This window comes from Amblyraja radiata, chromosome 5 (assembly GCF_010909765.2).
Source record: "Amblyraja radiata isolate CabotCenter1 chromosome 5, sAmbRad1.1.pri, whole genome shotgun sequence".
Classification (NCBI taxonomy): Eukaryota; Metazoa; Chordata; class Chondrichthyes; order Rajiformes; family Rajidae; genus Amblyraja; species Amblyraja radiata.
The window spans coordinates 63,862,827-63,889,441 of NC_045960.1; the positions used below are offsets into that span (position 1 = coordinate 63,862,827).

The window sequence follows — 26,615 nt, forward strand, 5'->3', positions numbered from 1 at the left end:
GTCGACGACACTAAATATTTCCACGTCGTCGGGGCTCTCACTCAGGAGACGGCCTCACGGTTGCTGCCGTTCTTGCAGGACCCACCGGCGCTCGCGAAGTACGAAGGCCTCAAAGCCCTCCTCCTACGTATATTCGGGCTCAGCCGCCGAGACGGAGCCGCCCGCCTCCTGCACATGGACGGTCTGGGCGAACGCAAGCTGTCCACCGTAATGAGCGAGATGCTCGCTTTAATGGACGGCCACCGCCCTTGCCTCCTGTTCGAGCAAGCGTTGCTGGAGCAGATGCCGGATGACGTCAGACTTCACCGAACCCATGCAGCTCGCTGAACGGGCCGACGAGCTAGGGCTCGCAAAGCAACAGAATGGCAGGTCCATCAACAGGGTCTCCACGCCCGCACACTAGTCGCCTTGACGGGACAGTGGAGACGCCCCGCCCACCACTACCGCCGCAGAGCCGCTGCCAGGCGCTGGAGACCGGGGTAAGCGCCAACGCCTCAGCCGATCGTCATTGGAGGCGATCGCGATCGGCCAGAACAACCGCCTCTACGTGCTCTACCGCCGCTCTGGGCTACGTTTTCTCATCGAGTCCGGGGCCATCGAGAGCATCCTTCCCCCGACTGGGTGGGAAACTCGTGCTGGTAAGCGAGGCACTCTGCTCACGGCTGTCAACCGTAGTACGATCAGAACCTATGGCACGCGGACCCTCTCCCTGTCCTTTGACTCCCGCCCGTATGAATGGACCTTCATCATCGCGGACGTCGCACAACCGCTCCTGGACGCCGATTTCCTCCGAGCTTTCTCCCTCCTGGTCAATGTGCGGGGCGGGCGCATGATTCCGTCAGCGGACCTCGGACCCAGCCAGCAACTCAGCGCAATTGCCGATGTTGAAGGCCCCAATGCCTCCCTCCTCGCCGAGTTCCCGTAGCTCCTCACCCTGTTTCCGCACAGCGGCCCCCAAGCACGGGGTCATGCATCATATCCCCACCATGGGACCGCCTGTGCACGCCCAAGTGCGCCGACTTCCACCGGACAAGCTGCGCATCGCCCGGGAGGAGTTCCAACTCATGGAAGACATGGGGATTGTGCGGCGTTCGGACAGCCCGTAGGCATCCCCGCTACACATGGTCCACAAGGTGTCTGGGGGGGGGTGGAGACCATGTGGGGACTATAGACATCTGAATGCCATTACAACCGCGAACCACTACCCCGTGCCTCACATACAAGACGTTTCCGCATTTTTCGGCCTCAGCTCCATTTCATTCCTGGGGCACAGTGTAACATCTCAGGGCCCGCCCCTTTACCCTCGAAGGTGGAGGCCATTCGGCAGTTTCCCCAGCCACGCACGGTGAAAGGGTTGAAGGAATTTGTTGGCATGACATTTACCGTTTCATGCCGGCAGCGGCCAAAATCCTGCGCCCCTCTTCCAGTGCCTCGTGGGCAAGCCGAGGGAGCCTGCATGGTCTGCTGAGGCGGACGCTGTGTTCGAGGGCGCCAAAGTGGACCTAGCGAGTGCCACCATGTTGGTACACCCGCGGGCCTCGGCCTCGACGACCCTCACTATAGATGCCCCCAGTGCCCGTTTCCCCCGACCCGGTTATTTCTGTTCCTCCCGCCCTGTTACGGTCCCCTGGCTTTGTTCCGCCAGTCCCCTCTGTTACGCCCGACCCATCTCCAGTCCCCACATGTTCCGGTCGCCGTGTCCGGCTCCCTGCTCGGTTCCATACCTCGGGTTCTGGGGGGGGGGGTGTCTTGTCGCGACACCTGGTGGTGACTCCGGGTAATCGAACCCTCGTGATTGGCTGGAGGAGCCACATGAGCGCGGGTGTTTTGATTCGCAGGTTTTTTTTACTGCATTGATTCATTCTCCCTGTCTCCACGGGGATTCCTCCGGTTGTTCCAGTTTCTATCTAGTGCCACACATGTGGAATCAGCATAGTGTATTTGGCTGTCTCTAGCCATTTGAATAATTTCATTGTTTTCGTCTTCAAAATAAAACAATTTTACTTACCGTCTCAACTCGCCAAAACAGCATAGAAAACGGCTCTTCAGCCCACCATGTCCATGCCAACCATTGATCACTTGTTCACACTCTTTCTACGTTATTCCAATTTCTCACCAACTCCATGGAGAAATTTATAGTCAAAGTAATGCCCGTCCCACTTAGGAAACCTCTGGTGACCTTGCCCGCGACCCAAGGTTTCCTGGGTTGCCTGGGGTTCAGCAACTAAGTTACAGAGAAAGGTTGAACAAGTTAGGGCTTTATTCTTTGGAGCGCAGAAGGTTAAGGGGGGACTTGATAGAGGTTTTTAAAATGATGAGAGGGATAGACAGAGTTGACGTGGAAAAGCTTTTCCCACTGAGAGTAGGGAAGATTCAAACAAGGGGACATGACTTGAGAATTAAGGGACTGAAGTTTAGGGGTAACATGAGGGGGAACTTCTTTACTCAGAGAGTGGTAGCTGTGTGGAATGAGCTTCCAGTGAAGGTGGTGGAGGCAGGTTCGTTTTTATCATTTAAAAATAAATTGGATAGTTATATGGATGGGAAAGGAATGGAGGGTTATGGTCTGAGCGCAGGTATATGGGACTAGGGGAGATTATGTGTTCGGCACGGACTAGAGGGGTCGAGATGGTCTGTTTCCGTGCTGTAATTGTTATATGGTTATATGGTTTCCATGACGTCGCCGGAGGTTTGGTCACTCGCCTGGAAAGCCTCGAGCTAGCTCGACCGAAGCGCGAGCTGCAGCTACAGACTGCACACACACACACGCACACACATCGCGAAAGTGGGGGCCAAGGGGAGCGGAGGAGCGCTGTCTGCGCGATGAAGAGGAAGGTAAACGGCTGCCACAGAGCACGGTAAGTCCTTTGAAGAGGGGGGGGAGGGAAGAGGGGGGGGAGGGAAGGGGGAGGGGGGGGGGGGGAGGGAAAGAGGGCGGGGGTGTGAAGGGGGGCGGGAGGAAGAGGGGGGGAGAGGGAAGAGGGGGGAGAGGGAAGAAGGGGGGAGAGGGAAGAGGGGGGGAAAGAGGGGGGGGGGAGACGAGGGGGGAAGAGGGCGGGGGGGAAGAGGGGGGGGGGAAGAGGGGGGGGGGAGAGGGGGGGGCGGCAGAGGGGGGGGAAGAGGGGGGGGAAAGAGGGGGGGATGAAAGAGGGGGGGGGAGAGGGGCGGGGGGGAGATGGGGGGGAAGAGGGGGGGGGGGGAAGAGGGGGGGGAAGAGGGGGGGGAAGAGGGGGGGTGCGGAGGGGGGGGGTAGAGGGTGGGGGGCAAGAGGGGGGGGGGAAGAGGGGCGGGGGAAGAGGGGGGGGGAAGGGGGGGGGAGAAGAGGGGGGGGGAAGAGGGGGGGGGGGAAGAGGGGGGAGGGAAGAAGAGGGGGGGGGGAGAGGGGGGGGAGAGGGGGGGGGAGAGGGGGGAAGCCAGGGGGGGGGCAGAGGGGGGGGGGGGAAGAGGGGGGGGGAAAGAGGGGGGGGGGACAGAGGGGGGGGGGGGAAGAGGGGGGGGGAAGAGGGGGGGGGGAACGACGGGGGGGGAGAGGGGGGGGAAGAGGGGGGGGGAAGAGGGGGGGGAAGAGGGGGGGGGAAGAGGGGGGGGAAAAGAGGGGGGGGGAAGAGGGGGGGGAAGAGGGGGGGGGAAGAGGGGGGGGGAAGAGGGGGGGGGAGAAGAGGGGGGGGTAAGCGGGGGAAGAGGGGGGGGGGAAGAGGGGGGGGGGGGAAGAGGGGGGGGGGGGAGAGGGGGGGGGGGGAGAGGGGGGGGGGGAGAGGGGGGGGGGGGAGGAGGGGGGGGGGGGGGAGAGGGGGGGGGAAGAGGGGGGGGGGGGGGGGGGGGAAGAGGGGGGGGGGGGAAGAGGGGGGGGGGAAGAGGGGGGGGGGAAGAGGGGGGGGGGGGAAGAGAGGGGGGGGGGGGGGGGGGGGGGGAAGAGGGGGGGGGGGGGGGGGGGGGGGAGAAGGGGGGGGGGAGAGAGGGGGGGGGGAAGAGGGGGGGGGGAGGAAGAGGGGGGGGGGAAGAGGGGGGGGGGAAGAGGGGGGGGGGAAGAGGGGGGGGGGGAAGAGGGGGGGGGGGGAAGAGGGGGGGGGGGGAAGAGGGGGGGGGGAAGAGGGGGGGGGAAGAGGGGGGGGGAAGAGGGGGGGGGAAGAGGGGGGGGGAAGAGGGGGGGGAAGAGGGGGGGGGAAGAGGGGGGGGGAAGAGGGGGGGGAAGAGGGGGGGGGAAGAGGGGGGGGGAAGAGGGGGGGGGAAGAGGGGGGGGGAAGAGGGGGGGGGAAGAGGGGGGGGGAAGAGGGGGGGGGAAGAGGGGGGGGAGGGAAGAGGGGGGGGGGGAGGGAACGAGTGGAGATAGTTTTAAGAAGTTTAATACATTTAGCGGGCATTTTACCTACCGGCAGGTCTTCTAGGGTCCTGAAAACTGCAATGAGCCAATCAAAATGTCCAGTCAGCAAAGGAGATGGCCTTCGACTGCCTGTAAGTAAATAGCAACCCCACTCCACTGGTTTCGACCAAACGGCAACCTATTTTTAGTCGAGGCTGGTTTTGATTTTGTTGAAACAATCGAAGCAACCTAGAAGAAGCCTCGACCACGCGGAAACCACTTTCGATCAGTAGGGAGAGTGACCAATACCTCCGGCCACCTCATGGAAACCTTGGGTCGCGGGCAAGGTCACCAGAGGTTTCCGTTCAGGTTTCCTAAGTGGGACAGGGGCATTAGCAACAACCCACCCGAAACTGGAACAACCTGAGGATTCCCCGCGGAGACAGGGAGAATATGTAAACTCCTCACGGGCAACATTCGAGGTCAGGTACCAACCTGGGCCTCTAGTGCTGTGAGGCAGCAAGTCTGCCAGCTGCACAATGTGCCGCCCATAAACTTTACCACATGGAAAAATATTCAGGATGATCTCAAATATAGGCAGTGGTTGATCTATCAGTTTCATCACCTCACATAATCTATTGCTGTTTCTTTGCATTCCATTATCATTTACAGTACTTTGCACAATCAGCAAATTTGTAAATTGCTCTCTATTTGTTACCCAAGTTCAAAATAGATGAGATCACTTTATTTCAATTACAGAGATAATGGCTGATATTCTATCTTCTGCAATCAAATTACTTCCCAATGTAAATCTAGAAACATGTTTTGTTAATTCTCTAATTTAACATTCACCTCATAATTTGTAGACTTACCACATAAATTAATCCAACAGTAGTCATCTTTATTGTCCTCTTTATACTGTGATCTGTTAAACCTCGCCGTTCAATCAGCTGTTGTGAAATGATATCACTTATGCCACATGTACTACCTACAAAATCAAAGAGCATCAAGAAACTTTAAAAATTGATTGACAGGATGAATGTGGAAAGTGTTTTCTCTTGTGGGATTAAGATTAATATCTTTAAGTTTAGTTTAGAGATACAACGCAGGTCCTTCGGCCCACTGAGTCCATGCTGACCAGCGATCACCCAACACACTAACACTTTCCGACACACATTTAGGACAATTTACAATTATACCAAGCTAATTAGCAGACGGTAGTCAAAAATGCTAGAGAAACTGGTGAGGCGGCATCTATGGAGCGAAGGAATAGGCAACGTTTCGAGTTGAGACCCTTCTTCAGACTGATCATCAGTCTTCCATCAGTCTGAAGAAGGGTCTCAACCCGAACGTCGCCTATTCCTTCGCTCCATAGGTGTTGCCTTACCTGCTGAGTTTCTCCAGCATTTTTGTCTCACTTCGATTTTTCCAGCATCTGCAGTTCTTTCTCAAATAAGCTAATTAGCCCACACACTTCTACGTCATTGGAGTCTGGGAGGAAACCGGAGCATCGAGGGGAAATCCATGGTCACAGGGAGAACGTATAAACTCCCTACAGACAGCACCCATAGTCAGGATTGAACCCGGATCTCTGGCGCTGTAAGGCAGCAACTCTACCACTGCTCCTCCATGCCGCCCCTTAAAATAGATTAAATCTTAAAATATATTAAATTTCCAGACACGAGGCAAGGGGATGGAGTGGGAATACGAGATTGCAATTTAAAATCAGGTGTGATTTTATTGAATGGTAAAACATTATCGAAGGGCCACTTCTACTTCGAGAACGGCCAGGAACATCGGGCCTCCGTAGAGGCAACTGTGGAGGCCTCAATAGGCCCGACTATGGGTGAACTGGGGTTGGGGACTGGACTTTGTGCCTTCCCTCATAATGGGAACCATTGTGGGGGGATGTTCTTTATGTTTAAGACTCTCATTGGTGTTATGTCTGTATTCTTTTTTTGCGTGCTGCAAAATGGCAAAAAGCATTTCACTTCATTACACCTCGGTGTATGTGAATGTGACTAATAAAAACCTTTGAATACTTTGAATAGTCCCATAGTCTCCACTCCCTTTCTTGCTGGACATATACAGGAAGAGATGTATCAACAGAGCCATCTCCATCATCAAAGACCCCTACCACCCATCGCATCACATATTCTCCATCCTGCCATCTGGGAAGAGGTACAGGAGCATTAGCTGCAAAACCAGCAGGATGCTCCTCAGCTTCTTCCCGCAGGCTATAAGACTGTTAAACGGACTTTGCCCCCTGCCAAAGTATCGCGCACCAACCACCAACCTGGACAGAGCCACTGTCGTGCCGCTGCCGATCGGAACGCCTGTTGATGTTTAGTTGAGAGTAGTGTTAAACTTGTTCATGATATATGTATTTTTATTTCTATTTATTTTTTACTGCACACTGAATGGACACTGGTTTGAGTAACGTTTTTTTGTTTCCTCTTGCTATGTGAGTACTCAGGAAAATAACAATAAAGATATACAATACAATACAATGTGCTGCTTTTCCATTTCAAATTCAAATAAAGTGAAGCAGCCGTGCTGCATGCAGCAAGTCCTGTGAAACGTGTAAGAAGGAACTGCAGATGCTGGTCTCAAGAATGCAAAAGCCTAACTATCTCCATTGAAATTCAATGGTGTTGCCATCAACAGCAACATCACGGGGTTCAACACTTCTTTGAAACACAACTGACCCAGTTACCTAAATATTTTGGTTACAAGAGCAAGTTATAAGCTGTATATCCAGGAATTTAAAAGCTGTATACCCTCTTGGAAATGACTCGCCTCACATCCAGCAGTCTTTCCATTTGCGACAAAGCATAAACATGAAATAAGTCAGCTTTACTCTCCAACCTGCCTGGATAACTCCAATTCAACTTCTGCAGAAATCTCACCATTCCAGTCCCAACTATTTCTAACTCCTCTGCACCATTTTCTTCCCTTCACACTAAATATTTTTGAATTTTCAAACTATTACACTGACCTCCATAGCATGAATTCATTGTTCATTGAACCATTCATAATGAGCCACTAGGTGTAAGGTAGTTGGACCTTGGAGCGGTGTCATTGATACTGCCTTGTTGTAAATGGATAAAACAGGCTAACCGGTCAAAACGTCAGTTAACCAAATAAAACAATCTAGGAGGCAGAAAATCTAAATGGGCAAAACTTTCAGCCAGCAGGGATACAAAGACCAAAAGGCAGAAAACTGAAAGAAAACGGAAAGAACTGAAAACTCAGCAGGTCAAGCTGCACTTGTGGAGGCAAAAGGCACAAGTCGATGTTTTGAGTCCAGACTTTGCATCAGGATTGAAGGGGAATAGGAAAGATTGCCAGAGTATAGCAAAATGAAGGGTGAGGGAATATAGGCAGATAGGAGATATGTGGAAGCAGATGGGAAGGGGGATGATGGGAACCAGGGGGGGAGAAGGGAATGGGAAGGATGAATAAAGGAGAAGAACACTAGGTGGAAAGGTATGCGTGTGTGGGTGGAGGGCACTGGGATGTGGGTTGAAATTGGCAAAATTCATTGTTCAAATGATTGGCCTGTAAGCCACCAAACTTCTCTGTGGATTGTCACCTTGTCGTGGTGGAGAAGCTTGTGTGGTCCTGAGATCCTGAGAGCGATGCCGTCTGGAGCTATGCTCCTGGTAGGGTCGCCCATGGCGGTAAGGTTGAGGGGGAGGTCTCTGACAAAGAGCAATCCAACCAAGACCTCAACGGTGGAACAGGCGGAGAATGATGGCTGACTTTAGTGCTGGGAAGGCGGATGAAGGCTGCAGCAGGAAAGGGTCCCCGGTCGTCTTGGATTCCATGCCACTGGATTCTGACCCAGATCTGTCAAGGCTGTCTGTGCACCAGTCTCCCCACGTTAAACAAAGTCACGCACGGGCGTCCTCCATGAGAGGACAGTCATGCTCGTTTCGAGTGACCGCTGATGATGATGATGATGAAGCCACCAAAGGAGAATATGAAATGTTGTTCTTCCAATTTCTGGCACCATGGTAATGGGGATGGCCAAAGACACGCAGTTGGTGTGGGAGTGTGAAGGAAAGTTATGATATGCAACTGGATGTTTGAGATAACTGTTGCAGACAAAGCTGAGGTGTTCTGCAAAACAGTTACCTCACCCATTCAAGATCAGGCCACAACGACAGCATCAAAAGTACAAGACCAGTTTTGAAGAGGTGCAGATGAACTCTTGCCTCACTTGCATGGGATGTTTAGGTCTTTGGATGATGAAAGGACAGATGATACACTCTTTGGTTACAAGAGAAGGTGCCAGAGGAAATGGAGAGGTGGGTGGGGATGGATGGAGAGAGTCTGAAGAGAGCAGTCCCCGCAGAAAGGAGAAAATTTGATTGGTGATCATGTTGGAGCTAGCAGAAATTGCGGAGGATATCGTGTTGGAAGAGGGTGCTCATATGTCTTATGGTCGATGTGCTCCAAGTGAATTTGAGGCCAAGGTAGAAGTTGGTGGTGAAGGTGCCGAAGATGACAAGTAGAGAAGGCATTTGCCAATGCAGTTGCCAATGTAGTGAAGAAAGAGCTGGGGGGGGGGGGGGGGTTGTTATAGGCTTGGAACAAGAACTATTGGCATAGCGCACAAAAGACCATGCATTCCTGGGGCCCATGTGAGAGCTCATGGCTACCCCTCTGATTTGTAGAGAGTGGGAGGAAACAAAAGTTGTCGATAAGGTCAAATTCTGTCAAGCGATGAGAGTGTTAGTGAATGAATGAATGAATGAATACGTTTATTGTCATTGCACAATACTGTGCAACGAAATTCCATTACATCTCCTCCGGTTAAAAAAATACAAACACGACAACCATTGACACATATGTACACTTATTAGTAAATTAATAAATAAGTATTTTAAAAGAATTTGGCGGCATTTCTTGGAATTACATTTTGCTTGTGTGGAGGGGAACTGGTTGGTTCTTTGATCGACATAGAAATGGAGGGCCCCACAACCTCCCTGATGGCAGATGAAAGTGTATAGAAACTGGAGGTCTATGGTGAGGACGAGCTGCTTGAGAGCAGGTCACTGGAAGCTACTAAAATGGTGGAGGACACGAGAGGTGTCCCAGATGGAAGATGCAAATGATCAGATTCTCGATGAACTGATAACGTGTTTATGTAAGGGATCAGGATGAAATAATGGGCAATGGCTGTGAAGACGCATGTATTTCATCTGTTTCATATCAGCTAAATATGGATAGCTAGCAAATGAATCACTGCAGGTCACAGAGGAACAAGAACAAGCAAAACACGGCAACATTGCTCGTAGAGAGTGACCACAGAAGGATAGTTCAATTCATCTTGTAATCAGAGGACCTCTAGGAACAGAACATGTATTAATGAGTTTTCATTTTAAAGTTTTATATTTAACTAGACCAAGTGCAGACCCGTTGGGTCTGTTCCCCCAAAGTGTGGTTGTGGGGGAGGGGCGGCATGCGCCGTCTCACGCACTAACTGCCCCCCCGCACACACGCTAACTACTCCCCGTGATATTATATTAATATTATTAATTTGCTCCTTTTACCCCATAACCGCCCTATCCACTGACGCATAGCCCCCAACTCGCAGGCACATCTAGAGAGAGAGGGGGGGGGGGGGGGTAGAGAGTGAGGGTAGAGAGAGAATGGGGAGAGAGAGAGAGAAAGGAGCAGAGGCAGAAGGGCAAGAGACAGAGGGAGTGGGGGGGGGGGGGGTGGAGGGGAGGAGGAGAGAGAGGGTGGGTGAGGGGGGAGGGTGGGGTAGGAGGGGTGAGAGAGATGAGAGGACAGAGAGGGGAGGAGAGAGAGGGAGGGAGTGGGGATGATAGGGGGTGAAGGGGGGAGAGGGAGGGGAAGAGGTGGGGGGGAAGGGAGGGGGGGGAGGGGATGGAGGGGATGGGATGGAGGGAAGGGGGTAGGGGAGGGGGGGAAGGGGGTTTAGGGGAGTGAGGGTGGGGTAGGGCAGGGGGGGGATGAGGGGGGGGGGGGAGAGAAGAGAGAGCGACGCGTCCGAGAGCGAGAAGAGGGGGGGGAGAGAGAGAGGGGGGGGAGAGAGAGAGGGAGAGAGAGAGAAGGGGGAGGGGGAGAGAGAGAGGGAGAGAGGGGGAGAGGGGGAGTGAGGGGGGTGAGAGAGGGGAGAGAGAGGGGAGAGAGGGAGAGAGAGGGGGGAGAGAGAGGGGGGGAGAGAGAGGGGGAGAGAGAGAGGGGGAGAGAGAGGGGGGGGAGAGGGGGGGGAGAGAGAGGAGAGAGGGGAGGGGGGGGAGAAGGGGAGATGAGGGGAGAGAGAGAGGGAGGGGGAGAGAGGGAGGGGAGGGAAGAAGAAGGGGGGGAGAGGAGAGAGAGAGAGGGAGAGGAGGGAGGGGTGAGAGGGAGAGAGGAGGGGAGAGAGGAGGAGGAGAGAGAGAGAGGAGAGGAGAGGAGGGACCGGGGAGGGGGAGGATGAGAGGGTGAGGGGGGAGGGAGAGAGAGAGAGAGGTGGGGAGAGAGAGAGAGAGGGGAGAGAGAGGGGGAGAGAGAGAGAGAGAGAGGGGGGAGAGAGAGAGAGAGGGGGGAGAGAGAGAGAGAGAGAGAGAGAGAGAGAGGGGAGAGAGGAGAGAGAGAGAGAGAGAGGAGAGAGGGGGGGAGAGAGGGGGGGGGAGAGAGGGGGGGGGGAGGGAGAGAGAGAGAGAGAGAGAGAGAGAGAGAGGGGGGGAGAGAGAGAGGGGGGGAGAGAGAGAGGGGGGGAGAGGGGGAGAGTGAAATGCAACCGTCACACACACACACGCACACGCCAAGTGCAGACCCGTTGGGTCTGTACCCGCAACGCGTGGCGCATATATGATTTTAAACATAGCCGTAGGACGATTTTTGCTTTAATTTAGTGCCATTCTCTCGTACACAACCTTGACATGTCTGAATTTTCTTCTGAAATAGTTCTCTATATTTCAAAGTCGCAGTGACACTACAAAATTAAGTTTATAAAGAGTTTGCTTGTTTGACTAGAGACGGAAATTAGCTACTGATTGGCTACAATCTCGCATATTTACATGCAAATGTTCATTAATATGCACTGTCCCTATAAACAAATTAATATAATAATAATACAAAACTTTATCTTTCAAAAATGTAACAGCAAAACTGCCTCTAAATCAGGTTTGAAGATATTTCTATGAATTTTACTCAGTTGCCCGAGCTAATTTATCCTTGCTATTTTGAATACAAAATAAAACAATCCCCACATTAGTCTCATCCTTATTATCAAATACTTTGAACAATTTATTATCGATTATCAATAATAATTATTTTCCATTTTTTAAACTTAGAAAGATTTCTTATCAAATGTTTCCAGTAATAGCATTCATTTTATTACAAATTCAACAGTTTATATTTCTGACACAATTTATGATTTGAAGTCGCACAACCTTTGTTTTAAAGATGTTTGTGTTATTTTTCCTTCGTCCCAGTATCTGACATTTGGACGGACTACACAAATTTTCCAATTTACCTTGACATTAGTCACTTCTGATGTCAGTCAGAATATTTTACAGCCTATTCTGGCACAGTTTTATTGGAGACTCTAGTAGTTATAAGTTACATCTGAATGGCAGAAAATGTCATAAGCTCTTTATAGTTTGTAGCTTGTTGTACATAATGAGCAGAGACCAACACATGTTGCTCTTTTAGATTGATGTATAACAAAACGTATAAATGAAGGGAAGTTTGACTAATGAAATAGCATTCAATTTCCAGAACAAATAAACACTAATAAAAAGTTGAAGAAAATATAACGGGTAAAAAATTTCAAATAACAAATTTTGTTTCCTTTATAAGGAGCTGCACTCGATGCAAAAGCTGTCTGCTGCCTACTCTTCCTCCTACAATTGGTTGAAGCATTAGGTACTGACAAATCTTTAGTATCTAACTTATCCATCTGTATGACACCTTCCATGAAAATCTTCCTGTTATTTAACAATGAGGAAAGATGTATTCAATGAGGCGGAAATCTCCAAAATGAGATGACAAGCTGTAGAATATGCATGTACAAAAATCACAAAGTAAAATTCAATGTGAATTCAGGTACAAGAAGGGATAAGTTCTCATCTTAGACTTAATTTCCCATGTCAGTTCAGCATGTTTGGGATGTTGGAGGAAGCCACAGCACCTGGAGGAAACAGGCGTGATCAAGGGGAGAACATGTAAGAGACACACACACGCACACAATTACCCTGGTCTGGATCAAGCTTTGGTCCCTGGCACTGAATGCATCACTTGAAATTAAGGGATATGGGCTCAGTGATGTTAAGTTTTTGTTAAGTAATATTATTTGCACATATTACTACAAATTTAATTAATTTTCTCTTCACAGACATGACATGCTCTTTCATCCAATATTTCCTCTTTTCTTTACTGATATTAAGCGAAGCACGGATTTGCCCTGGCCTTTCCTCAAATAGACACAGGATCATTTGCAATGGAAACCCGGTTCATCGGAGCACTCTGACAAGGTGGAGCAAACCTTCTGCGGCAAGACAATGGTGCTCCCCTGCATACTTCAGAGTTTAATATCAAAAATTACAGGACTGTCACTGGATATTGAAAAGTACAAAAACCACTGCCCTGTTAGTAAGCTGGTAATTTTCCTTAGCTGTTAGTTTAGAATCTGTGGTTGGTGATCAGCAGCCTAATCCTTCCACTGACCAGTGAACAAAATTACACAGTGCAGTTTTCTTAGAGCAATCATTTTACAGCAGGGTCTGTAGAATAACGGGGGGTTTTTACCACATCATGCTGTGTTCCAACACAAGTCCTGCCAACAAAGAGATGATAAAGTGACAGCTAAGCTATAAAACTTTGCATAGCCACAGCCAAAAATGAAGTTTTCTGAATGATTCTACACTTAATGACAATAGTTCAACAACTCAAGATTGCTTTTTATTTAATTATTGACTCTAGTACTTCTAATGTAACAACACACCTGTTCACAATGAAGTATGGATTCAAATGGCATTGCAATCTGCAAATTCTAATTGCTGATTCAAATAATCAGCAGTGTTCTCAGCTTTAAGATGAAATACCTGTTCAGCAAAAGTACTTGAGATTGTCTGCCCTCTAGTGTTAACAAACAAATTAACAAGAGGACACAATCTACTACAGATAGCAGTAAACAGGAAATGGACAGTTGATACTTTTGGACTAACACCCTTCATTTGGGCAGAGTCAAGGGGAGATAGCCAATATAAAGAAGTGATGGGGAGGAATGGGGCAAGAGAGGAGCAGTGAGAGAGTGAAGACGTTTAATTGTTGAGAGAAACATCAAACTTGAATTTGCACGTCTCTCAGAGTGCGCACAAGTCGAGCTCTCGGCGGCCGACACCAGAGAGAGGCTAAAGTTGCTCAACCTGGAAAACCTGCAGGACTTAGGACTAGTTGAGGGGATTTAGCTGCGGGAGGTCGTTCGAGTCACTTCGGAGATTCTAGAGGCCCATGGCTTCAGAGAGCGGTGGGGCTGAGGGTGGTGGGTGGCAGACTGTAGGTAAGGAAAAGGGGGGCTCTAAGAGAGAGGCATCGAGCGAAAGACCCGAAATGTCAGGAGACGAAGGAAGTAAAGTTAGGAGAACTAGAATTATTGAAGAATTCGTCGTGCTGTTTAAAGTTAAAGGAGTAAATCAAGGAGATGCAGGATTTAGAGCAGTGAATCCATTAAAAATTACCACCGCTTTGGAGAGCCAGATAGGCAGGGATTTTCAGGCTAAGATTCTGTATAATGGGATGTTAAGAGTTTGTTGCAAAGACAGAAAACAGTTTAATGATGCTAGGGGTGTGGGGAAATTGGTGGTCAAGGTGGAGAGTTTGGTCCCTAGAGGAAGACAGCCGGGAATAAAGGGAGTGGTCTATGGGATGTATGATGGCTTGTCTGAGAAGGAGATCTTAGAAAATGTCAAGGGGGCCCAGGTAACTGATGTTGTGAGATTTAAGAGTAGGAATGGAGTCAGGGACCCTCCAGTCCTGCTTACGTTCAAAGATGGAGTACTGCCACAGAGAGTGTTTCTTGGGAGTATGGCGTATCAAGTGAGGGAGTACATTAGACCACCGTTGCGCTGTTATAACTGTCAGAGGTTTGGACATGTTGCTGGGTCTTGTCGGGGTAAAAGAAAGTGCGCAAAGTGCGGTGGAGATCATGTAATACAAAATTGCAAGGCAGAGGCTCCTAAGTGCCCTAACTGTGATGGGGATCATGCAGCAGGGTTTCGTGGTTGTGAGCGCTTTGTTCAGGCGAAGCGAGTGCAGGAAGTGAAGGATCAGAACAACGTGTCATATGCAGAGGCAGCTCAAAGGGTGGCTAGGGAACGCGGAGATGTGAGCGCTGGGACTAGAGTGGTGATAGGAAGCCAGATCACTGTGCCAAACTTACCGTCGGCTTTTCCATCTGACATGTTGATTTTTAATAAGGAGTCATTTCTGTCTTTTGTTTCTGATGTGCTGGTAGGAGCTAAGAAAGCAGCTAACCGGTCAGATATCATCAGGTTAGTGGTGGGGGCAGCTGAAAGGTTCCTCAGTGTAAAGCAGTTGCCAGAAAAGTTGCATCAATACATGACGGAGAGTCAGTGTATGGAGAGGTCACAGTTGTCGAGAGCTAGCAGTATGGAGTATGTCAGTGAGGTGGATGATGGGGATCCTCATTAACACCATAATGTTTTATATACTTCAATGGAACGCCCGGAGTCTGATTGGAAACGGTCAAGAGTTAAAGAGATTTGTTGATGAATTTAAAGAAGCACCAGAACTAATATGTATCCAAGAGACATGGTTAAAGCCCTGTCTAGATTTTGTAATCCCAGGTTATGAATGTGTGCGATTAGATAGGTCTGATAGATCAGGTGGGGGTTGTGCAACTTTTGTTAAGACTGGGTTGCAGTATAGGAAAGTTGACATTAATTCTAATCTTGAGGTTTTGGCTGTGGAAGTTAGGAGCGGCCAGAATTCTATCACTGTGATAAATTATTATAACCCCTGTCAACCCTTGATATTGTCAGATTTTGATGAGATAATGGAGAAGGTAAGGTGTCCTGTTATATGGATCGGAGACTTTAATGCGCATAATCCTTTATGGGGTAGTGATCACAGGGATAAAAATGGTGTTATTGTTGAAGAATTTCTAGACAAGTATGAGTTGGTATTGTTAAATGATGGAAGGCCGTCTAGGTATAATATTGTGAGAAACACCTGCAGCCACATAGATTTATCAATTGCTTCATCAAATTTAGCAAGAATTGGTGAATGGGATGTAATGGATAGATATACACTGGGTAGTGATCATTATCCAATTTTATGTAGGTTTGGTAGGGATTTGAGGAGAGAAGTGGAAAAGAAAGTCCCTAGATATAACTTTTTTCAGGCCAAATGGGATAAATTCCAAGAGAAGGCTCTAAGTTTAGTTGGAGAGGTTAATAGTGAGGGTTCTGTAGATAGTTGGAATACTTCCATTAGTCTCATGATTCATGAGGCAGCTTGTTGTACTATTCCTGTGAAGCAGGAACCTAGGTCCCGTATGTCTGTTCCTTGGTGGAATAAAGAATGTGATGAAGCTGTAAGGAATAGGAATATAGCCTATCGAAAATTAAGAAAGTATCCAATTTTGGTCAATGCAATGGAGTACAAGCGGCTAAGGGCAGTAGCAAGACGAGTTGTAAAGGATGCAAAGAGGAATAGTTGGAGGAAGTTTTGTGGTACGCTAGGCCCGGAAACTCCAGTAAGGCATTTGTGGTCAGCTGTGCGTAGAATGTCAGGAGTATACAAAATAAGTTTGTTACCAGTGTTGCAGAAGGGTGAGGTGGTAGCAGTCTCCAATAAGGAAAAAGCAGACATGTGTGTTGACAGTTTTCAAGCAGTGCATAGATCAGAGAGCATGGGAGTGGAGAGGTGTAGAAAGAGAACTGAGCTGATGGCAGTTAATCAGTGGAAGCTGGAGAGGAGTTTAGTAAATGATAATACCTTTAATCTGTTTTTTACCATAAAAGAGTTGAAGGATGCAATTATGTCTGGGGCAAATACCACCCCGGGGAGAGATAGGTTGTCGTATGAGTTATTTAAACATCTGGATGATATTGTACTTGATGAAATCTTAGCTTTGTTTAATACTGTGTGGGCAGAGGGTTATTTACCAAAGGAATGGAAACATGCAGTCGTGGTCCCTATTTTAAAACCAGGCAAAGAGGCATCTGACCCTAGTTCATATCGCCCTATAGCGCTCACAGCAGTGCTCTGTAAAATTATGGAGAGGATGGTAACCAACAGACTAGTTTATTTTTTAGATACCAGAGGACTACTTGTTGATGTACAGAATGGCTTTAGGAATGGAAGGTCTACAATGGAGTCTGTATCAGTTTTGGATCAGGATATTAAAAGGGCATTTAGAAGCAAGGAAACAGTAGTGAGTGTATTCCTTGATATTGAGAAGGCATATGATTCTTTGTGGAAGGAGGGATTAATGATTAAAATTTTTGACTTGGGAGTCAGGGGACGAATGTTCAACTGGATTAAGGATTTTTTATTGAATAGAACAATACAAGTAATGGTTGGTAGTGTCAGCTCAGAGACTGTAGAAATAGAGAATGGAACCCCGCAGGGAAGTGTTATCAGTCCAGTTTTATTTAATATCATGATAAACGACATATTTTGTAAATTAGAGAGAGGATTTGGTCTGTCTTTGTTTGCAGATGACGGGGCCATCTGGAAAAGAGGTCGTAATGTAGAGTTTGTTTTAAAACAGATTCAAAGAGTGTTAGTGTCTGTAGAGGAATGGGGGAACACATGGGGCTTTAAAATATCTGCCTCTAAGACTAAATATATGGTATTTGGTTTTAAAAGAAAGTTACCTAAGTTAGGGCTGTATATGTATGGGTCTCTATTGGAGAAGGTAAAGGTTTTTAAGTTTTTGGGTGTTTGGTTTGAAGAGCGTATGACTTGGGCTGTGCATGTAGGTAAAATTGTGTTGAAGTGTGGAAAAGTTCTGAATGTTATGAGAAGTCTGGTTGGGTGTGAGTGGGGGGCCAACAGGGAGACAATGCTGCTAATTTATCAGGCCATGATCAGATCTTCTCTTGACTATGGGTGTTTTGTGTATGGGTCTGCGTCTAAAACTGTTCTGGCTAGGCTAGATGTGTTGCAGGCAAAGGCTTTGAGGCTTTGCTGTGGAGCCTTCAGGACTTCCCCAGTCCCTGCCCTAATTGTTGAAATGGGAGAAATGCCCTTATGGTTAAGGCGCATTAAGCTAGGGTTACATTACTGGGCTAAACTTTGTGGGTGTAATGATACCTTCCCAGCAAGGTGTTTGTTGCAAGAGGTAGATGATGGTAACAAATATAATACATTTTTTGTCATTATAAATCAGTGGGCTAAGAAGCTGGGTTTGGAACAAGGGGGTATTATAGAGCATACAATATGGCTACCTGTGCCCTATTGGGTTCTTCCTGAACTGTTTATTGAGCTTGCTTTTCTTCAGGAAAAAGATAAGCGCGAGGTGACTCCAAGAATAGTGGAGTATCTTAATTCAATCAGTGAGAGCACTTTGATTGTTTTTACAGATGGATCTAAAGATCCAGTTAGTGGGAGAGCTGGGTTTGGAGTGTATGTGGAGCAGCTTGGGTTGAAGATTGGCCGGCGCATTTCTGATGGAAGCTCTGTTCTCACGACTGAATTAATGGCAATTCAATGGGCTCTATGGTGGATTGAGGAAGCCAGTTTTAGTGAAGTCATTATCTGTTCTGATTCTGCAGCTGCTCTTGAAACTTTAAGAGTAGGGAAATCTAAAGCACGTCCTGACATTCTAAATGAAATCATGAGTGTGTTTTTTAGAATTGGGTTTGCGTGTAACATCACTTTTTGCTGGGTTCCCGGGCATGCTGGGGTGAGGGGGAATGAGCAGGTGGACCTCATAGCAAAGGAGAGTTTAAGAAGAGAAATAGATATCCATGTATTATTGGGGAGAGTGGAACTGAGAGAAATAATTAAAGAGGGCTTAACAAAAGAATGGCAGAGAGGATGGGAAATGGAAGTCAGGGGTAGACACTACTTTTCTATACAATCTGAAGTTAGGAAAATATGTTTCTGTACATCTTTGTCCCGTAGGGACTCAGTTAAACTGTGTAGATTGAGGTTGGGACACTGTGGGTTAAATTACTATTTGTGCATTGTAGGGAAACATGTTTCTGGCTTGTGTGAATGTGGGAGTAATGAGACAGTTAAGCATGTTTTCCTAGAATGTAAAAAGTACAGGGTAGAAAGAGAAGTATTGTTTGTTAGACTGACAGGACTTGGAGTTGAGGCTTTTTCTGTTTCATCTTTGTTTGGACACAGTGAGAAACATCAACTGATATCCAGGGCTGTTCTTCAATTCCTGCAAGTTACAGGACTGTATGTAAGGATTTAGTTCAAACTTTGACCTGTGGAGGGCAGTAATACGCTTAGCAGCGTCTACACTGCCGGAATCCTACAAGAAGAAGAAGTAGAAGAATGGGGCAAGAGCTGGAAAGCAATAGGTGGATCCATGTGAGAAGGGTTTGATTAACAAATGGGGTCAGGAAAGGGTGACAGAGGTTGTAGTGGCTATGTGCAGGTACCAAAGTACTGAAGGTAGTGGAATATGATAAGAAAGGGTGGAACCAAATGAGGGATGGTGAATAGATGTGAACAGCGGGGTTAATATGGAGATGGGGGATGGAGAGGGGAAATAAACTGGATGCAAGGGGGGTAGGTGATAGAAACATAGAAAATAGGTGCAGGAGTAGGCCATGCGGCCCTTCGAGCCTGCACCGCCATTCAATATGATCATGGCTGATATTGGAATGAGGTGTATGAGAGAGAGAGAGGACCTGGGTAGAGTCGAAGGAGAAAGGGGTAGGAAGGGCTTGGGAAGAAGAGGGGAGTAGTCAGGTTACCTGAAACTGGAGAATTCTATGTTCATGTGGGTGGTGGACAGATCACAGGTGCTTAGCAAAGTGGTCACCCACTCTGCATTCGGTCTCACCAATGTAGAGGAGTGTCTAATACAGTAGCTCTGGTTGGAGGAGGTACAGATGAATTTTGTCTTGCCTGTTAGGGCTGTATAGGTGTCTAGATGGAGGTGGTGCTGGGACAGATGTTACACCTCCCACAGTTGCTGGGGAAAATGCCTGGGTAAGCGAACGAACCAGAGAGTCACGGAGAGAGTGATACCTGTGGGAAACAGAAAGGGGTTGATGAGGGGGAAAAAACTGCTGAAAAAACTCAGAGGGCCAGGCAAGTTGCAATAAGCCAATGGATTGTGCTGGTGCAGAGGCTGGCGAGGTGAAAAGAACCATTGTGTCTTATGGTTATCAACACGTGTCCAGTGTGTGTACCGTATCAAAAGTGTTCATTTGTCACATCTCTAACTTTGCCTTCTTTAAGGAGAACAAACACAGCATCTCTAATCTCGCCACAATTCTCAGGGCATCTCACCACTGACACCATTTTAGTGAATCTCTTTTGTACCCTTCCCTATGCCTTAAAATGTTACAACCCTATCCATCTTTTCTACATTATTCTCCCAGACCATTTAATAATAAGGATAACCTGTGAATTTATATTTTATTAAGCACATACTTGTTTTCATAGGAAACAAGCTCGTGCATAAAATTACCTTCTGTCCACAAGTGTCGTAGAACATTTCGATCCTAAACCTCTTTTAATTTCACTCTTTATTTGCAGACCTACTCTTAAAGATATTGGTTTATTATACAGTATTTTTGTAATTTCTGTAATCAGTCTATCTTCTGCTGGTACCTCCCTTCAAGTTCCCCCGTCTCTAATAAACGACTGCTCTGCAATTAATGAATCCCAACTCCTCGATTCTGTTGATTGATTGTGCCGACTCCAAACGGTGCAAACATCACCAGCTCCAAGTGTCCAGTGCATCCAGTAAAGTAGTAAAGCACAAACTTATATTTATAGAACACCTTTCATGACCTCAAGACATCTCAAAGCAGTTCAAAGCCAATTAAGTACTTCTAAGATATCATTGTTGCATGTATGAAAAGCACCAATCTGTTTTTAGAAGATACTATTCCAAACTATTACAGTGTGCACCAATGAAATAAATAAGTAGCGTAGGAAAGACCTGCAAATGCTGGTTTAAATCGAAGGTAGACAAAATCTACACAGAATCCGGATTAGACGTTCAAGTCGTCATGTTATCCCTTGCCAGTCGGTTGCCAGGCTGTTCAAACCAGCTGTCATTCAGTAAGATTAAGGAAGATACAATTATAATCATAGCTCTACACTCCTGCCCATTCAATGTTAAGACAATGCTTACTAATTACTTGTTACTTGAATGCTAACAATTTGGTTAATCATACACTGGAACAACCAAATTACTGCAATCTCTCACTATTCTAACAGTTATTATTTCTTGTACCAAATTTCATTTGCCCTCACAGTTTACTCCATGTCAGATATTTGTCCACTCACTTAACCTTTCTCCCTCTTGTCCTCTTCATAACTAACTTTTCTACCTATGTTTGCATCAACACATTTAGCAAATATACCTCCAGTGCTTCAACCAACTCACTTATGCAAAATGTAAATAAAATTAGGTCACAGCACCAGTAACACACCACTTATTATATCTCGCGAATTAGAAAAAGATCCATTTATACCTCCTGTATATTGTTACTGTGCCAATCTTCTACCCACATCAATGTGTTCATTCCTACACTGTGAGTTTCTATTTTCTATGACAACCTTTGATGCAGTCTCTGATCAGAGCCTTTCTGGATCAATAAAAGTGTACATTTGCCAACTTCTACAGCCAATTACATCAAAGAACATTAAATTGGTCAAATATTATTTTTTTCATAAAAACATGTTGACTTCGCCTAATGACCCAAGTGCCCTACAATAATATCTTTACTTTAATAAGTGTTTCTAACATTTTCCCCGTAACAGATGTTAAGCTAACTAATGTGGAGACACAAGTAATTGCAGATGTGGAGTTCTAATTGCTATTTTCCAATCAAATGAAGCCTTCTCAGAATTGGAGTATTTTAGAAAATTTAAACCAAATTAACAACCTTTTCATTGGGAACTTTTAAAAAAAAGACCTTAAGATGAGGTTTATGAGGATCTGAGACTCATCAACCTGCAGCATCAACAACGTGCTTTGTACCACTATCCTGATGATTGTAACTTTCCCCAAGTTTCTCCCTCCTTTCCAATTCCCAACATAAGTTTAGTAATCCTCTGAGATAACCCAGCACTGTGTCATTTTGTGTAAAACAGCATCTCCTGTTTGTTGTTCCTACTTTATAGATGTTTCTAGGAAGCTACGTATTCTACATTGCAAATATTAGTGCAAAATATCTGTTTAATTCATCCGCCATCTTCTTGCTTTCCATCATTACATTTCCTTGATTGCATGAATTTTTGACAAGAAAAACTGTTAGCATTGATTCAGGTAAAGAATAGGGTGAGTAAAATAATATTTGACCAAAGACGATTCTATAATCTAGAATGCCCAGAGGGAGCTGTTCCCTTTCACTTCCATTACATTGACTGATGTTGTTGAGAAACCAAGTACACAATCTACTTTTGGCAGTTACTCTATTCTGATGTTTTGAGAGGTGGGGGACGATCCAAACCCCATTTTTTGTAATCCGGATTTTAAAACTCGGTGAAAACATCGCTTTCCGCGAGACAGTGGGGGTGGGACTGCTAATCGAGGGCGCCGATTGGACGAGAGAGACGTTAGTCAACAGGCAATGGGGGCAGGCCATGATGATTCAGTGCGATGATTGGAGGAGGGAGGTGTCGGTCAGAGGTGGAAGTAGGGGGGTTGGGACTGAGGACAGAGCGCGGTGATTGGAGGAGGGAGTCGTGGCACAGACCTGCGCCTCATCCGCAGCCAGGATCGATCCCGGCTCTCTGGCGCTGTCCCATCCAAAGATCCTGTAGGATCTTTGGTCCCATCCCCACCCGAGTGCCCCCCCCCCTCCCACGCCCGCGGGTGGACAGAGAAGCAGCACTAAACCCAGCTCAACTCTGCCTGTCCCGCCAGGTTAACCTACAGCCCTGCCTGGACTTGCAGGAAACATGGCCCAGGTTTACAGCCAGCGCGGAGAAGCAGCGCTGGTGTCCCGTCAGTCCAGGCAGGGCTGTAGGTTAACCTGGCGAGACAGACAGTTGAGCTGCATTTAGCGCTGGATTGAGCCTCTGAAGCCTCGCGCATGTGTGTGTGAGTGTGTGCATGCACGCGCGGCCGCCAAGAAATTGTGGCCCCCCCCCCCCCCCCCCTCAATATTTTGATAGCGATTTCCGTGCCTGGCAATTGTTACCATACCTTTAAGGAAAGTAGTTTTCCTCTATTCCCTGGTGAAACTGTTTAATTATAATTCCATCCAAAACCATAATCATGAAGCTCACTTTTCTGATAAGCGTGCAACACCTACATCAAGTCTGATCTTTGACTCATAGAAAAAAAGAACTGCAGATGATGGTTTACGAAAGGAGACAAAGTGCTGGGGTAACTCAGCAGGTCAGGTAACACCTCTGGAGAGCATGGAGTGGTTAAGTTTCAAGACCTTCAGAGGGGAGGAGAGGAGTCACTAATTCCCCCCCCCCCCCCCCCCATCCAGACCCAAAACGTCACCTATCCATGTTCTTCAGGGGTGCTGCCTGCCCGCTGAGTTATTCCAGCACTACATCTTCTCCTGAGCTTTGATTTCTAATCTTTGCCTTTTTTCATCTCGTTGGTAATCTGTTAATATGTGAAACTAGGTCAGACAGATACACAGAAAATTAGAAAACAGGAAGCACATTGTTCTTTTAACTCTTGCATTAGTAGTTCTACAGAATCTTCTGGAGGGGGGGGAGGAAGAAGAAAGGAAGAGGAGGAGCCAGAGGGAGAGCTGAGAAGGGGAGGAGACAGTAAGGACTACCTGAAATTAGAGAAGCTAATGCTCATACTGCTGGGGTACAAACTGCCCAAGCGAAATATGAGGTGCTGCTCCTCCAATTTCCGATGGTCCTCACTCTGGCCATGGAGGAGGCCCTGGACAGAAAGGTCGGATTGGGAATGGGAGGGGGAGTTGAAGTGATGAGCCACCGGGAGATCAGGTTGGTTAATGTGAACCGAACCAAGAATATTGTTCCTAAGATGTTTGTATCTGAAATAAAAATGCATAGTTAAGGCGAGATAGATAATGTAGTGAGGATCTGATGAGGATTTCTTTCACAGAGAATGGCTGGAATCTGGAAATGATTCCCGATTCTCAACACTTAAGCAGCATCTAGCAAGTACTTGAAACAATAAGGAATTTAAGTCTACTATAGGTCAAACATGGGTAAATGGGACAAATATCAAGACGTATAATGATTGCAGGGCCCATTTTGTGTAGTACCACGCAATGAGATCTTGCATCACTCTGCTGAAACTGAAATTAGGCTAACATTCATTACAATTCATTACCCGCAGTCAGTATTTGGACTTTCCAGGGATGTTTAGTCAGCAACTGTTGATACGTTCGCCATACTAATTTTATTCCTTGTAACCTATGCAGAAAACAATGAAAAAAAAATCAATATCATGTCCCCTATAACAAAGAGACATTTCTTCCTAAAATAATCATCAATATCACATGGGAGTGCTGTACAGCAACAAAAAATCAGCTTTGAATTCATATTAAAAAAAAGTGTATTTTACAATGGAACCTCTAAATACAGGGTGGTACTACAAATCTCAAAACAATAACAATGCATTTCTTAGGTTAATATTCCCAATCTAATTACAGCATATTTTACATTTGACATAACTATGTGGAAGTACTGATTACATTTATTTAGATTTAACGTTAATGGTAAAACAAGAGTGAATTGGTAAAACAAGCAGTGACTAAACCACATTTGAATCCTCTACCTTAAAGCAAAATACTGTAGATATTAGAAAGCTGAAAAGAAAACACTGGCGATACTCAGATGGTTTCCTCGCTAATTGTAATGCTGATTATGAAAAAAAGTAAATGGATATAATTATATAAATTGGAAATGTGATGGACTTCCGACGCACATATTAGCCATGGTAAATCGGAAAGGGAAAACCTTATTCTAAATTGCTTATTTTGTTGTTATAATGAATAATTTGATTTGTATTCTACCTACCTTCCATATTCAAAGAATAGGAAATTACAAAATGTATGATTTTTTGGTAAATGTTTAAGAGTTTATCAAACTATTTGGGCAGCTCCAGAGTTGTTGATGGCAGGTTCAGTTCTCTCACCAGTATCAACACTAAATCTATAAGGCCAGTATCAACACTAAATCTGAAGAAGGGTTTCAGCCCGAAACGTTGCCCATTTCCTTCGCTTCATAGATGCTGCCTCACCCGCTGAGTTTCTCCAGCATTTTTGTCTACCTTTGATTTTCCAGCATCTGCAGTTCCTTCTTAAACACAAAATCTATGAGATGCCTCTTTGAAATTAATATGAAAGTTCTACAGCATAAATCATCAACTAAGGACAGCAGCTCCAAGATGTTTCATTCAAGTTCATTTTACCAAACAACACAAAATTGCAAGTTTTGGAAATCCAAAATAAAACTTTAAAAAACATTATTAAAATTCGGGTCCGGGAAACGTGTGGAGAGAGTAAAAGTTCCAGGTTGACGAAAAGTTAGGAATGTCCATCGTGTTTTGATCAAAGGTCGTCGCCCACTTTAAATTTTATTTCTCTATGAAGATCTATTTCGCCAACTGGTGTTGCTTTCTTTAAAACCGTACATACGATATATTTTTTTTAATGGGCATTACACAAAATATTTATGGTCTATTCCCTATATAACTGAACAATTGGAGAAACGGTTTCATCAATGGAAAGAAAACTCCAATTAACCCAAATTACATTGAACGTTCGTGGAATCTACGTCAAACACCGATTTTGAGAAACATCATCCAACCACACAATAACCCCCTTAAAAACAGCATTGGAATAACCGCTTTCCAATTCAACGTGGTGGTTAACAATACAACTGACTGGGCCAAATATAATTTTTAATGTTGGATAGGATACCCTATTAAAATACAGTAAAGCCTCACATTGTTCCAAGTTTATGGTTGAGGTAAGATTGAGGTGGTGGGACGTGGGTGAGAAATGCAAGTTAAAGTTCCTTCAGGGTGGCTCTCCGCTGGACTTTTCCAATCCGGCGACTGGCGTTGGGATGTTTGCAGACGGGCCGGGCAGGGCAGAGCAGAGCAGAGGCGCCGGCCGGTTGTCAATAACCGGGAGCGGACAGTGGAAGCTGCAACATTCAGCGAGCGGCGCCGACCCGGAGCACGCGCCCGATATCCTGTAGCAAATGTCCCACGCGTCACTTCCGCTGTTACTTTGACCAGAAGCTGCTAAACAAATTGCATTAAAACACACGAAGCAAATGACACAAAGTGCTGGAGCTGCTCAGCAGCAGCAGCAGCGGGTCGGGCAGCATCTCATCGCAGGAGAACGTGGACAGGAGACATTTCGGATCCCTTCTTCAATTACATTAAACTGAGGACCCCAGCGTTGCTTTAGCAACCCAGTTCAGCAACATTACTGTGATCAAAGATTATAGAGCTCTGCTATAAGATCTTTGGCTGTGATGGTCTTCGACTGCTCACGCCATTGGGAATCAGATTGATGTTTCATTTATGATAGACATAAAAAGCTGGAGTAACTCAGCGGGACGGGCAACATCTGGAGAGAAGGAATAGGGTGATTTCACGAAAGGTCACTGGAGCGTAAATCCCCACTCACGTGACCGAAAATTTTAACTGGGGGACAAGCGTCACTTCCGGTACATGTTAGTGAATGGGAAAACACGCACTTTCACACCCGTTAAAAACATCGAAAACGGCCAGTTTTTGAGCTGCAATTAACGGAGCCGGTCGGGGTGACCGTGAGGAACAGCTACTTAAATTTACAGTCCAAAAAAAAGATAGAAACTAAGGTAAATACAAGAGCAGGCTGAAGGTGTAAATAAGGCGGAAGTGCTAGCGGACTTTTTTCTTGGAGATTTAAAGATCCAAAATATCGGGAATTATCGCGTTTGCTCGCTGCATTTCATCAAAAGTGGCATTATTGACTTTTTATCTTTATTCATTTGTTATATGAAAAGTATTAAAAGTTAGAAACCCGTCAGTAAAATTGCAAAATCGCCCATGGATCTCGAGGTGGGTTTTAACATGCAAAATGAACACGCTTCTGAAGCTCCATTTACCATTTAAATAATCGTAAACTCTCAATGCGTTTGGAAATCAATTTTACTGAGATGCAAGCTTACG

At 46.5% G+C, this 26,615-nt stretch overlaps 1 protein-coding gene across 3 annotated transcripts in view; it reads right to left on the reverse strand.

Annotated features, from left to right (window-relative positions):
- mpv17 (mitochondrial inner membrane protein MPV17) overlaps positions 1-25,678 on the reverse strand; it is a 35,740-nt gene extending 10,062 nt beyond the window's left edge. For all 3 annotated transcript variants that reach the window (XM_033021394.1, XM_033021395.1, XM_033021397.1), the window contains exons 1-3: positions 25,395-25,678; positions 23,775-23,857; positions 5,173-5,288 (exon numbers count right to left, since the gene is read on the reverse strand). In XM_033021394.1, coding sequence (XP_032877285.1) covers positions 5,173-5,288; positions 23,775-23,857; positions 25,395-25,396 — 201 coding nt within the window. In that variant the 5' untranslated portion in view covers positions 25,397-25,678. The remainder of the gene's footprint in view (positions 1-5,172; positions 5,289-23,774; positions 23,858-25,394) is intronic.
- Positions 25,679-26,615: the final 937 nt, after the last annotated feature.